The sequence below is a fragment of the Lygodium microphyllum genome, chromosome 7 (assembly GCF_053477565.2).
Source record: "Lygodium microphyllum isolate KBCC chromosome 7, Lygodium_microphyllum_v1.1.10, whole genome shotgun sequence".
Classification (NCBI taxonomy): domain Eukaryota; kingdom Viridiplantae; phylum Streptophyta; class Polypodiopsida; order Schizaeales; family Lygodiaceae; genus Lygodium; species Lygodium microphyllum.
Genome location: NC_141141.1, coordinates 61858394 through 61873486, shown reverse-complemented (window position 1 = coordinate 61873486; position 15093 = coordinate 61858394). Strand labels below are relative to the sequence as shown.

Below are 15093 nucleotides of genomic sequence, written 5' to 3'. Positions count from 1 at the left end.
AGATTTACCTTAATGTGACATTAAATATCACTTTTAATGTCACATTCCATATTTATGACCTTAATGTAACATTAAATATCACTTTTAATGTCACATTAATGTCACACTCATGCTCCCTATTATCAAGCATCTTGATCCTCTCCATGCAGGTTGCATTTTGGCTACAATCTCCATCTAGTTGTCGACTACTCATATGCTATCATGCAACTCTCCCCCTCTTGTTGGCGCTAGCATCCCACACCTAGCAACTGCATTTTGCAATCTAGATCATCTTCCACATCTGGCAACAACATCCATTATCTAGCCTCAACCCTATAGGCTATGTTTTGCAATCTTCACCCCTCCAAGCTTCTGCATCAACTCAAGCAAATAGTTTGCATTTTGCACTTTCTAGTGATTCTAGGGCTGTGTTTGACCATCTATCAAGCCAACCTATTGATTTTCCTCTTTTGGTATAATCCGTGATTTCCTTCCCCATCTTCGACGACCCTTAAGGACTACGCTTCGCTCTCTCTACAACTATTTCCTTCATCATTCAACATTACCTTCAATACCCTACTACTCAAAGGACTACATTTCACTCCCTTTACAATGCAAGTTTCCTTCAAATACTACCGCCTAATTAACCAAGGCAGTGCAATCATCTTCAAGCTTCGACTCCATTGTATCAGCTTGATTCACCCAACGTGATTCGATGATTCATCATTCATCTTCACTCTTCTATGAGTGTATATGGTCTCGTCACTTCTCTCGACAGCAGCAAGGAGAATATGGACCAAATCTCACGACTAGCATTACCCATAGTCATAGGACATCCATGTTGGGATTCCGAATTCACCACGAGGAACAGACTCAGAGCTATCAATTGCACAACCACAATCAACTTGTGGTCACATTCAAATTCTTTAAGCACTAGGCACGTTTGCTAAAGAGGAGCATAACAGTGCAGAATAAAGTGTAATAGCATAAACCCAATTTGAATCGGGAGCACTAACATGGATTCATAACGATGCATAAAATGCGATAGTATAATTTGACAAAGATAAATCAAGAGCAATATCTTTAATTCACAATGCTGAAAACAAAGAGTGACAATGCTATGTCAAGAGCAATACCATTAATTCACAATGTTGAAAACAAAGAAAGAAACATTTAGAATACACTTGCAATATAGAGGCTCCTGATTCAGCCAAAATTTTGAGAAAACAGAGACTTCCCTGTCCTGAGGTTCTAACAAAACGAAGGGGACAGCGCTGGATAAGGAGCAGCAGCATGAATTCACAGTCGAAGAGAGAAAGACAGCACTTGAGCCTTGAATGAGTTGCTACTAACACAAATATTTGAGAAGAGACTGGAGCTGAAAGAGAACAGAAGAGGACCAATGGAGTGGGAAGTTCCTCAAAGACCCTCCAAATGAGGTGGGTAACCCTTCTCTAAGACCTTCCAAATGAACACTTCGGCAAACCTTGAAATTTGAGGCCTACATGCCCCTTTTTTTCCCCAAAACTTCCCTGACAACATCATTGCTGTCCATATCAACATTCCCAAAACTTCCTGAACACATGCAAGCCATAGCTCAAGGTCTATCCATACCAGATAGATCAGACGTCCCTAAACAATCCTCCGTTTTTGGGCATTCAAATTTCTCCTTGAACACTTTTAAATCAATGACCTTGTTGATTGGCATCAGAGCTTCAACAGCTAGTCCAAGACCATGGAGAATGTGGACCAAATCTGTCACACAACTGGCGTTCCCCAAAGCCATATGACATCTATATTGGAATTCTGAATTTGCCACGTGAGGAACAGACTCAGAGCTATCAATTACACAACCGCAATCAACCTGTGGTCACATTCAATACTTTCAGAATGAGCCACGTTTGCTAAACAAGAACATAACAGTGCTGAATAAAGTGCACTAGCAAAAACCTAGGGTTGAGTCAAGAGCAACAGCATGGACTCACAATGCTGCATAAAATGTAATAATATAATTTGACAATACTAAATCAAAAGCAATACCATTAATTCACCATGCTAAAAAAACAAAGTGAAACAAATCAAATCCACTTGCAAAACAGAGGCTCGCTGATTCACCTGATAATTTTATGTAGCCTTTGTATTTCAGTTTATGTGACTTTTATGTAACCTTTGCATTTCAGTTTATGTGATTTTTATGCTTGCTGCAACTAGTGTTCAATCAGGAATGCTGTTTACATGGTTCCATTGCCAAGATACCATCAACTCCCTTAAAATCGGTAGGCCCATGGCACTTGATTGGAAGTCAAATGCATGCATTGTGCTGAAATTGTAATCAGCTGACCATTACAGCAAGAATGTCTTCATACAGTGAGATGGGATCATGTAAGCGATAATGCCTGTCAATCTGAAAATTCACATAATGAAGGGGGAAATGCATTGCCTGATCCTGGATGAGGCACTCTACATGGGCAGCAAGCAAGTACTACTGGCTTAGACCAAAATGCGGGACCTCACAGGCCTCTTGAAGCTAGTGACTAGTAAGAGGAAGAGGAATTTGATGACCAATTTGAGGATTAGCTGAGGACAGCAACTGAAAGGTGTGTACAATTGGCAAATGATTCTCAGTTTATCTGCTTTTTGAACTCCCTACAGGAGGGCAGCAAAGGCAAGAAGAGGAAATCATCTTTGAGAGGTTCAAGACAGCAAGATGCACAAAAGAAAGAGCCAATGTAGCAGCATGATGTTCATTGTGGGTAATTAGCATAAGTGAATGATGCCAGTGGGGCAATTGATGCATATGCAAGGCCAGCTTTGAAGTGCCCAACCAATGCTTTTGGGACAACAAGGCATGCATGCTAATGTACTTCACCTAGAGTACTTTGGTGGTGATTCGGTTTTCAGAGCAATGGCTATTAATGCTTCAGCCATGGAGATGAAAGAAGCAAATGTATTTGATATGCAGCCATCTGTGCATGGTATGCAAAAGCCCAATGTATCCGAGTATGGCAGGTGGAATGAAAAACCCAATGTATAGCAATGTTGACACCAACTAAAACATATCAAGGTAAATTGCAACAGTAACGATGATCTGCTAGGTCACCCTTCTCCATCCATTTGCATCTATCAATAGATTATAGATGAAACAATACTCAAACTTCACCAAGAAGCACATGGAAACTTTATCTCTAACTCTTCATGCCCCAAAACATGCACTAGGTTCTGGGCCGTTTCCCTCTAGATCATGGAGTTCCTTTATACTTTCACACTGCTATAATTATATCTTAACTAGCACAAAGCACCATATCCAATTGACTAGCACCTCATGTATAGCTAATATGCTAGGAGCACTAGATGCATTGCGAAATATTCATGTTTGTATATTAGGAACATTGCAATGTGATTATGCAAGGGAATTGGCATTCCACCAGCCATACCAAGATACAATTTCCCATACATTCCACGTATTACTAGCTGCATTTTTTTCATGACTAGCACTATATAGAGCTCTACATGACCAACATTAGTACCACGAGTCCCAAACACGATAGGCAACATATATGCATTGGCAAACATGCTACCTTGAGCCCAAGCATCAAGCAATTTTAGTTGGAGCTCATAGTGGATCAAGCTCTTTCAAGTTAAGAAAGAGCATAGAAGGTCTTGAGTATTGCCTAATGCTCAAGGGAGAGGTTGCACATCCACTCCCCTAGTGATTGACAGCTCAGATATGTAGTGAATCTCTAATGTACTCAATTGCATTTCTACCACTGGGATCACTATTTAGTGCACTAGTCACACTGAGTTGATATGCATTTATAGTGTGCACATACGCTTTGAAACTGTGCATTTGCAAGGCTATTGACATGCACCTATTAGCATGTTAGGACTACATGAAATACATGGAATGTACATTTGGATGTGATGTGTATTTGCAAGGCATGTATGAAACATGGATACTATACAATGTACGTTTGGAGTACATGGAATGTACATTTGGATGTGATGTACATTTGCAAGGCATGTATATTTTACAACAAATAATATATTTAGCCATTTATCATAAATGGTTCTGTTTGACTTGTTTTTGTAGAAGTCGGGAGAAACTAATGGTAGTGAAAATGCCTTCTAATCAACAAATTTTTGTAGCTAGGCCTACCTTTTTTTGTTCAAATACGTGGTTTATGACTCATTGATGTTAATCCTGTCTATTTACAGTTTATGTGAATCTTATGCTTCAAGTATAAAAGGTACGAAACAGTATGGTCTAATAGAATATGGTACTAAATGGTACCTTATGACTTTGTAAGATACGATATGATACTAATAGAAAAAAAAAACTTGTTTTTTAAAACCATATTCATTAAATGATACATGTTTAAAGTGTCACAAGACTGCGACAACTAGTACCTTTTTGTTGATTTCTTTATTACATATTTTATTTGGTTTTTCTTTTTGGAAGAATCCCTCTTGAAATCTAAACGCCTGAGTTGCATGGCCAGTATGTGAAACGGACAGGAATGTCTAGTGAGTCAAGACTGGACAGTTAAGGTCCAGTATAAGTCTGGAAGAGACTAATGGCACTGTAGATTGACAAGCCTGGAAGAGACTTGTGAAAGTGTATATGGACAAGTGTGTTGAAGAACTAGCCTGGAAGAGACTAGTTCAAAGTGAAGATGGACAAATCTGCAAGAGATTAGTCCATGTGGGGTCATCAGTGGAAATTCACTTTCAGTTGAGCTACATTACAAATTTGGATATAGCCATAGTCTGCAAAGATGGTCAGAAGACTAGTGGGGATGCAATGGAAGCAACTCCTAAAATTTAGGGAGTTACTATTTTTGGACCCCAGAATCTGTTCACGTCATTATCTTTGTTTTTGCACGAGGATCAATCTTCTGGTTTGTGCCGAGATCAAATTTTGAACCGAAGATGGAGAATTTTAGACCGAAAGGTTTAAACAAGAAAATTGTTACATGTATGCCATGTGTCACAATTTGGGCATAAATTCCCAAAAGAGAGAGAGAGGGCAACACAAAAACGAGTTTCAATGCATGGGGGGCTCATTTGTGAAAGGGAGATGGATTGCTGCAAATGGAGAGCTCTTGAGAGCTGGTCTATCTTGTCTATGATGCACAGAGGCTTCAGCTTGCTTCCTACTCTCTCTCTTTCTCTCCCTAACAGTATGGTTATGCTGCAAAATCAAGGGCCTTTCTTCTGATTCAGGTACAGCTGTATGGAATATGTTGTTTTTGCATGAGGCAAGAGCCTCTTTTCTCTAGGAACAGGAGCAGTTGTTTGCTGCCCACAAGCAGGAACAGGTGAGGTGGTAACCTCACCAAGTAAGTGTCTGAAAGAGCACTGAATCAGTACTGTTTTTGGATTGTTCAGAGGTTAATTCAGAGCCCAATTGATGTCAGAGTCAAGGGGCACTTGGCCCAGATGATGCAAGACAGTGCAGGGAGCAGTATGAACTGAAAACAAGTTTCAGAACAGGTCTGAACCAGTAATTACAGTGGGCTGAACAGTACATGGAACAGTATGAGTTGTAAACAGGTGTCAGAACAGGTCTGAACCAGTAAATACAGCAGGTTGAAATGGTCAATTCTGCACTCCAACCAGAAGTTTCAGACTTGGGCAGAGTTTCCCCTCCTGGTCTTCTTGTTTTGGGTCAGTAATTGTACTGTTATGCTGCCAAATTTCACCCAGAATAGGTGAAAGACAGCCCATTGTACTTTCTCCTTTTTAAAAATAAAGAAATACCACAAGGGGCGCCTAACTTAGGGGCCAACAGGGTGTCTGTGTTGCAACAGGAGCATTCTAGCATCCTGTATTTCTTTTTGATTCTATGTCTTTAAGTTCAGGTAAAGTGGACGACTGTAAATTGGGTGAAAGCATTTATATATTTTGGTTGTACACTACTGCCCTTCCCAGTGAACAGGCCGGTTACATAAAGTACTTAGTGAACAAGCCGGTTACAACTAAGAGTCTAGTACACACATGGATGATGGATCATATTGGCATGTGGATACAATGATAGTAGATACAAAAAAGAGAGAGACCTATGAATCTATGATGAGGCATCATCATCGTCGTCATCAAAACCATCTAAGTGCTCATCAAGAGTCTGAAGATGACTCTTTGGCATCAAATGATGAGACTCATACTCATCCTCATTGCTGATGTTACCATCATCATCAAATGATGGCTCCCTAGGCGCCAGCTATGTAGGCAAGGGGGACATGTCATCATGAGGCACAGGATGGGAGCTACTAGAGCCCCATCTTACATATGTCTACAAGCCACTTGAACCACCCCTCCTCTATGTCGGATGGCACCAAATGATTATGCCCCTGCTACCACCTACTAAACTCCTCGCCCACGAACATGCTAACTACAAGTGTTGTAAGTATCTATTGCTATAAGCTCTCATAGAGCTCCACAAAGATCATCTCCTCCTCATCCACCTCGTTATGCTTATGATTTTATAAGGTACAATACAATGTTAATATGAAAAAAAGAAACTTGATTTTTTTTAAATCATAAATCATTAAATGATGAAGCATATGTTTAAAGTGGAAATAGCCATTTCATTACAAAATAAGATGAATACATGAGGGTGGCCCTTGTTGTCACATACACTACACAACATGCAATACAACTAGAGTCTAGTACATTCATGGATAATGGATCATAGTAGCATGTGGATACAATGATAGTGGATACAAAAAAGAGAGAGACCTATGAATCTATTGACTATGATGAAGCACATCATTATCATCAGAACCATCTGAGTGCTAATTGATGGCTCTCTAGGCACTCGTTGTGTGGACAAGGAGTAAATGACATCATGAGGCACGGGATAAGCTACTAGAGCCCCACCTTACATATGTTTGTAAGTCACTCGAACGACCTCTAAAGCTCGAACTCCTCGCCCATGAGCACACTGATTGTGAGGGTCATGAGTATCTATTGTTAAGAAGACTGCTAGGGTTTTGCACTGAGGACACACAGAGTGTACGACCACAACAGAAACACAAAGACATAGACACAGACACGGAGGGCAAAACTCAAACCCTAAACGCAAAACTCAAAACTCAAACACAAAAACTCAAACACAAACAGAAGAAGGGAGAGAGAGAACACAACTCTGAAGTGAATGAATGTTGTAAATGAATGTAAGAGTGTACAGTGTGCTCAAGGGCAAAGCAATGTCGGAGTGTGACGTCCACTGAAGACGGATCCCAAGTCTGTGCCCACCAGTCAGAGTGTAGGAGTGCTGAATAGTGAATGGCAGCAAGCTGGTTACCAAAATGCAACAGTCTGGAGGCTGGAAACTGATAAATGCAACAGTGTACTGTGTACCACCGATCGGGGGCTGAAAACTGTGCACAGTCTGCTATAAACAGTAGGCTGAAATAGTGTCTGAGAGTGTCAAGGCCTGCAATGCTGAAAATGCAGGCTGGCTGACCCTGGAGATGATGGACAGCAGGCTGAACAACAGTCTGGGACAGTTTGGAGCAATCGCCAACAGCTGAGAAATGATGGCTGGACAGCAGATGGAGACGGGCTGCAGGCTAGAAACTGGGCGCCAACAGCAGCAGAGGGTGTGTGGGCTGGTGTAACCTGCAAAACAAGGATGATTGTTGAATGGGGGCAGCCTGTCTATTTATAGATGTGGAAGGGCGCCCCAAAAATTAGGGTTTCCACTAAACTTTCTCGAACCGCTGCCCGTTTTAGGGTTTCCACTGCTGAACTCTCTTGAACCACTCCCCGTTTTAGGGTTTTACTTTAAAATAGCATTTTTAGTGTGTTTTGGGGCTATTTAAGAGACTAATCAGCAAGTAATGCATATTTTAGCTCAACATCTATTGCTATAAGCTCTCTATAGACCTCACAAAGATCATCTCCTCCTCCTTATCCATCTCCTGATGTACGCTCGGGAGGGTGCCACCCATCAGCTTAAATGTATCAACATTCACCTACACAATGCACATAGGATTATAAATGCTAGAGTCTAAATTGTAAAGTATAAAGTTTAAAGTTTAAAACAACAAATTTTAAATTTTATAGTTAAGTGTTTACCTGCTTTGGACTACCCATGCTCTAGCCACTCTAACTATCATGTTCTAAGCCATTGCGAATCTTCATGTGAATGAGATAATAGGCACTCCAGTTTCTCTCACATGCACCCAAAGAGCAATCTTGAGCAAGGACTCTCATGGCTAAGGGCTGAAGAGCTGCCAACGCGTATCCAAAGGTTTGCCACCAAAATAGAGGCTTCACTCCAACAAGTAGAAGAAGCAAAAGCCACATACCCTCTCAAATCCACATAGCATCCTAGCTCCTCTAACAATGCATTGTGGTCATCCACAAGGACCACACATGTCAAATAAGCAAGCTGGTCTGAATGGAGCTCTCTATTGAACATGACCGAATGCACCAATGCTGCAAAACCATGGATGGGCTTATGTATCCATGCCTATGTCCTCTCAACTATCTCCAAATCATGTGCACGTTCTGTCTTTGTGATCACCGTACAAGCACGAACCCCACCAATGCTACTCTAAAGAAGTGAACAAGAAAACCCATGATAGATCCCTCCCAATCACTCATACGTAACACCCTATAAAAGGGAGTCGCAACAATGACGACGACATAGACTATCTGTCAAAACTGCTCATTGAGGCACAAGCTACTTAGCTTTGGCCTCCTCTATCTCAATGCTCATTCCACTCATTCTAGAGTGGACACTATTGTTTGCAGGGCATGCATCCATGCCAGTCTCCTCTCAACTATCTCCAAAACATGTGCATGCTATGTCTCTGTGATCATCGTACAAGAACAAACCCCACCAATGCTGCTCGAAAGAAGTGAATGAGAAAACCCATGGTGGATCCCTCCCAATCACTCATACATAACACCCTATAAAAGGAAGTCACAACAATGACGACGACACGAACTTTTTGTCAAAACCGCTCATTGTTGAGCATAAGTGCTGCATTGCTTTGGTCTCCTCTGTCTCATGCTCATCCCACTCATTCTATAGAGTGGACACCATTGTCTGTAAGGCGGACCGCACCTCATAAAAGCACTTGTGTAAGAACCACATGTAAGCAAAGTGAGTTGAAGAAGGCTTCTTTAACTTAAGTGTACTATGCTCGCAATACATTGCAAGTACCTTTACCTTTACCAAAAAGAAGATAACTGATGTGGCTTTGGGAACTACCCTTCTCGCCACTTAAGCTTCCTAATGTCATCCATGAGCAAGTCTAAACAATGACTTGCACATGGAATCTACATAATCATGTGAAACTCAATCTCAAGCAAACGGCCCATGCGTCAGTAATTCGATGCATTGTCAATAACAATTTGCACCACATTTAAGAGGCCCACTTACACCCCCTCTTGCCGATGTCTATGGCCCGTAAAATGTAAGTGTCAAGTGCACATGAGACAAGTATGTTGATGATATCCCTTTTTCTACGATTACTCCATCCATCTGTGAGAATGAGCAACTATATTTGTCCATGCAACCCGAATGGGATCAAGGGCTTTATCAATCCTCTTCTTCTCTTTATCAATCCTCTTCTTCTCTTTATCAATCTTTTATGTTCTCGTATCATTGTATATGACACTGGTCCATCCTTCACATGGACCTATATTGGCAATGCCTTTTACCATCTTCTTCCATTGCTCTTGCTTTAGTACATTGAATGAAAGATTGTACTCAATCACCATGCGTGCAATTTCAATGTCCGCAAGTCGTTGCCTTTCTCTAAGAAAGATAATCGATCCATAACATGATCGGGAGCTTGAGAGAAAGGGATGCCTCTCCAATGCCGCTAAACCTCCACTCTTTGTCCTTTACCGAAGACAAATGCAGTCGTGGAGCCCCTACCACCAATAGTAGAGGCCTCACTTGCATCAATTGAAGATATGTCCACATTCAATGCTTCCTCATTAGTAGGCACAGGAGTTAGTGTCAATTCTGCATGCAACAACAACTTACCCCCCCCCCCCCTTGTCTTGGAAAGATGTTGGAGCAATCAGGTTGCACCACTTGTGTAGTGCTTCCCACAATACTTGCATATCCAATGGTAGAGGCCTCCGCTCTTTGTCGTGGAGTCCCTGCCACCAATGGTAGAGGCCTCACTCGCATCAACTGAAGATATGCCCACATTCAATACTTACTCATTAGTGGGCATAGGAGTTAGTGTCGATTCTGCATGCAACAACAACTTGCCCCCCATCTTAGAAAGATATTGGAGCAATCAGGTTGCACCACTTGTGTAGCGCTTCTCACAATACTTGCATATCCAATGGTAGCAATTGGGCTTCTTTGTGTCCCTCTCTATATGAATGGTATGCAAATTGAAGGCCTCGTCCTTCTCACAAGTCACGATGCCGATGGAGAGGGAGTTACAAGTGAGGGATGCTAGAGAGAGAGACCCAAGGGATAGCTTGAGCCTTGAGCCTTGAGAAAAAGAGAGAGTGAAAGGCTCAAAAGTTAGAAAGGGAGTGGAAATTAGAGAGAGAGAGAGGGTAGACATCACGAGGACATCAAATTTTGAGATGCTTTAATCTTGCCAATAACATTTGATTAAGTTATTAATCAAATGTGCAATGTTGTTTAGCACATGCGATACACATAGCAGTTATTTCATAGTAATAAGCCAAGGATCCGAAGGATGTAATGGTGTCAAAGACAAAAGTTGTAACAAGTTATGCCTAATACGTACTAGGTGGTACCCATTGTCAGATTTGAGTCGAGACTAAGCATTAATTAATTAATTAATACTAGTCTAAGACTCAATAACTACTCAAGGATATCTCAAAGACACATTCGCCTAGCCAATTTGATTATTGGCTAGTGAAATTAATTTTCTAAGCAATATTCTAAAAATAAATTTAATAAGCTGAATAATGCTGAAAAAAGGGATTAGAAGGCTGTCACTTGGTAAAACTTACTTATGCTAGTGAAAAAAACGTTTTTAGGGACTGATAGAAGTATTTTCCAATAATTGTGAGAGAGGAGGAGACAGTTAGAGAGCAAGGAGAGGCTGCTGATATGATTTGCAGCCACCAGCAATTAGTCCTACAGCATGCGACAGCAAGTTGGAGCCCTCCAAGAGTAGGTGACAACAACCCAAGGTCCTTTTGGTGCAGATGACAACATACAAGAGAGGCAATTGTCTTTCTAGTGGTTCTAAGCTGTAGGTGGCAGCTTCCATAGCTATTTGAGCAAGGCAGGAGTAGCTTTTTAGCATTTCTTGCAATGAAACTCTGAAATTTCTCTCTACAACATTCTCTCTCATCCCCCAGCTATCTCCCAAGTTAGCTCAACATTTTTCAGCGGTTTGAGCATTAGAGAAAGAGATCTCAATCAATCTCTACTATAAATCCTAATTTACAACAAAAAGTAGGGCTTTGTCAACCACCTTGGGATGTATGCTCAGAATTAAGGGCTTAGGACTTGAATTTAGCAACTGAATTTGAGCAATTTCAAAGAGATTCAAGAGGCCAGCCAATCAATATCAAATTTGGGGCAAATTTTGTCTTTCAAGGAACAAGGTGAAGGCCAATCCCCAAGCAAAACAAGGAAAAAACTGGTTTGAAACCTTACTAGTCAATTATGACAACAAGAGGCACCTGGATTAGCGAAGGAGATCAAAGGATCTCAATTGTACTCCTTCCATTTGCAATATAAAATAAAGAGATACCGTAAGAGGCACTAGTTTTGGGGCCAACTGGGTGTTCAATATCCAAGATTAAAATGGTAAAATGTGCACTTTTAGTTTATGTAAATTTTATACTTGTAATTATTAGTGCTTAATCAGGTTGTCTACCACCCTATCTAAGGAGGAAGGCTAGTCTTTGTAGGAATCAAAATAGACCTGAATCTTGATAGATACATAAAGAAATACCGCAAGAGGCACCAGTTTTGGGGCCAACTGGGTGTCCAATATCCAAGATTAAAATGGTAAAATGTGCACTTTTAGTTTATGTGAATTTTATACTTGTAATTATTAGTGCTTAATCAGGTTGTCTCCCACCCTATCTAAGGAGGAAGGCTAGGCTTTGTAGGAATCAAGATAGGCTTGAATCTTGATAGATACATAGCTTGCTTGAAGAGAAAGAGGCTTGAGCAATGAGAATGCTTGTTGATTTGGTATGGATGGAGGGGAGGAGCACCTTTTATAGGCTAGAGAAGAGAGTGGAGAGCATGCAATAAAGAGACTATGCCATTTTCCAAATCCCCGAAACTTCCCAAGCATGTGCAAGCCATAACTCAAGCTCTAAACAACCATAGGTCTGCATATACAGCAAGAGACTATACAGCATGACACATATCATGGTAGCTGCAAGATACCAGCCTGTTTGCACAAAAACAATGGTCTAGTTAGCTCAATAATAGATTCAGACTCAGCCAACATTCATAAACTACTTCTTCCCCACCTGCAAGATATGCAAAGCAAGTCATAACGTTATTTAGCATTATTGAAAATATATACTTAAATGCATCATTCACCCCATAGCTTGAGCACAAGAAGTCCACAAATATCCATAAGCATAAACCGTGATGCAATCCCATCAGTTTGTAAATGCCCAAAAGGTAGGGATTAGAGGCTTCATAAGACATGATGATGGAAGTGGAGCTACCATTGGACTTGAATTGAGACTACCCAAAATCTCACCCTCCATAACTCCTGAAGAGAGCAGAGGCTGCTCTACATTCAATTCCGTCCACACTGAGTGTGACACTGGATACAACTCAGTATCTGTCCTGGGATAGGGCTTTGTCCTCATGGTGATGAGGATGACGATAAAGCCTCTACATCTACCTGCATCCTTGAAGAATACTGGAAATTAATGCTTGCAGATAAAGAAATAGGGAATGGATGTAGCCGAATTTGATGGTTTGCATGTTGCCAATCCATATATCACAGCCAGCATCAGCCAAGATGAATCCCAAGGATTTAGAAGGATACATACAATCATGACATTGCAGAACAGGCGTACAGAGCATCTACCTTTGGCAGCGAGTCCTGCTGCAAGCATATCCCTAAAACAAGCAGAGACCATGATCCCAGCCTCCTGTACCATCACCACAGAGAGAGAGAGAGAGAGAGAGAGAGAGAGAGAGAGAGAGAGAGCAGAGCCTGGCATCACCGAGAGCATACAGTGGATTTGATTTGTTAGAGAGAGAACAGCCTCACATGCAGGGAGGATGCAAGTGGAGAGAGAGGGAGAGAGAGGAATACTGATCCAGAATCATCGTACAGCTGCCACATAGGCTAGGAAAAAGCCTCAATATTTGTGTCAATTATAAAGTAGTATAGAAGTATAGATGTTGTTTTAATTACACTACTATTAAAAGCCAACAAATGCACACGTCCAACAATTCCAAAAACATCTGCAAGTATTAGTCATGTTACCAAGACCATCTCCCATTTCACTAAAAACATAGGTGCCACAATGGCTCTATTAGATGTTTCTGTAACTTGGTATTCGTGAGAGAGTCAGATTAGCTGTTATATCAGTTTGGTTGGCCCCCTGTATCAAACATTTCAGATGACACAGACCCATGTAGGCTTTTTCAAATCTCAAGGTTCCAACAATGAGTAGTGTAAAAGACTCCTTTTGCCAAAAGCCAACAGTATAACAAATAATAATACTGGAACATGAGTAACCATTAGATAATGAGCACACAAACGACATCTTATAAACCACCTGAAGTGTCTCATAAGTCAAGAAAAGGCACAAAAAGTGGAGCTGCACTAAAGCCCCCACATTAAATCTAACACCCCTGCTCCCCTCCACGACATACTGAAAAAGGTGCTGAAAGGTAAAAGCCAGTGAGCTTTCTGCATTTGATCTTCCACCTCGATCATACTGAACTCCTCTGAATGATACTTAGCTACCTGGAAGGTAGCTACCTATGACCAATCCCATCACACATATTAATGATTAAACTTTTAAGAGGTACATTCCCCCTCTTCTCCCTTTGATATTCTTGTCCCCCTTTTGATATCCTTCTCCAAGAGATAGGTCCAAACTGCAAATCAATAATTCCAAGATGCTAGGGTATAATTAGGCAGAACCAAAAACGTCCATGGCACTTTCAATTCGCACATATGCACCTGCAACTTATTGTGTTTTCCATCTTCATCCTGGAAGATGCCAGATTCAATGGCAAACCCGCTGCTTTCATCTCCTGTGTGTAAAACACCTCATATCCTGTGAAGGGAGAATACTTTGCAAAGTATACCTCTTTTCATGAGAGCCGATTGAACCCCAATGATGAAGAATATAAATATACTTATGATCTGTGACATCGATTTGAAAACCAAATTCCTTTTGTTCGAACTCACACTACACTACAATGCGAAACCAGTTTACGACATGTAAAAAAAGAAGAGGAAGAAGAGAGTTTATATAGCAAAAACCCTAAAATTCACAGGTAAAACCAGTTTGCAACATGTAAAAGAAGAAGAAGAAGAGTGTTTACATGACAAAAACCCAAAATTCAGAGAGGTCTCTGTAATCTCAGGGCTTTCAGGCGAGCTCATCATAAACAGATCAAGCGACGGTGATCGGGCGCTGGGGGAGCGTCTTCTGTTGCTGTTGAGGGTCTTCGGGCTGCTGGAAGTCCTCCATGTTGTAGATGACGGTGATGTAGAGGGAGCAGCTGGGGCATCTGGCAATCTCCTCGCCCATCCTGAGCTCTGCGCGGGTGATCTGGAAGAGGTCGCCGCAGGGGCAGGGATACGTGAAGGCCTGCAACTCCTCGTTCCACTCCATGTCCTCGATCTCCACATCGTCGTACGACATGCCTGCGTCTCTGGAGGCCACACCGACACACGGACACGAGAGAAAGAGAGAGATCATTTGAAGTAGTAAGCTCGTATTAAATAATTAACTGCGATTACATTATAAAGTCTTGGGCCTACTCGACAGCCGTTTCATACTTCTCAAAACCCTATATGAAAGTTATCACCCAATTTACCCTTTAGGACTCCTCAAAATCCTTATAATTTATCACCCAATTTACCCAACTTACAAGAAAGTTCCCAAAACCAAGTTGCATTAGAGGCAATTTCAAACCGCAAGACC

At 41.3% G+C, this 15093-nt stretch overlaps 1 protein-coding gene across 5 annotated transcripts; it reads right to left on the bottom strand.

The window, feature by feature from the left end:
• Window positions 1–1104: 1104 nt before the first annotated feature.
• LOC148033520 (CSL zinc finger domain-containing protein) lies at window positions 1105–14811 on the bottom strand. Of its 5 annotated transcripts, none has more exons than XM_087681472.1 (2): window positions 14489–14811; window positions 1105–1843 (listed from the first exon to the last, which is right to left on the bottom strand). In XM_087681472.1, the coding sequence occupies exon 1, from the start codon at window positions 14809–14811 to the stop codon at window positions 14560–14562; it is 252 nt and encodes an 83-aa protein (XP_087537598.1). In that variant the 3' UTR covers window positions 1105–1843; window positions 14489–14559. The 5 variants fall into 5 exon arrangements, with proteins under 5 accessions (XP_087537598.1, XP_087537600.1, XP_087537599.1 ...); XM_087681474.1 differs by lacking the exon at window positions 1105–1843 and adding an exon at window positions 13431–14217; XM_087681473.1 differs by lacking the exon at window positions 1105–1843 and adding an exon at window positions 13431–14194.
• Window positions 14812–15093: the final 282 nt, after the last annotated feature.

What these genes read in the sequence shown, in the direction of transcription:
- LOC148033520 (XM_087681472.1), bottom strand. Translation starts at nt 14,811, where the DNA reads ATGTCGTACGACGATGTGGAGATCGAGGACATGGAGTGGAACGAGGAG.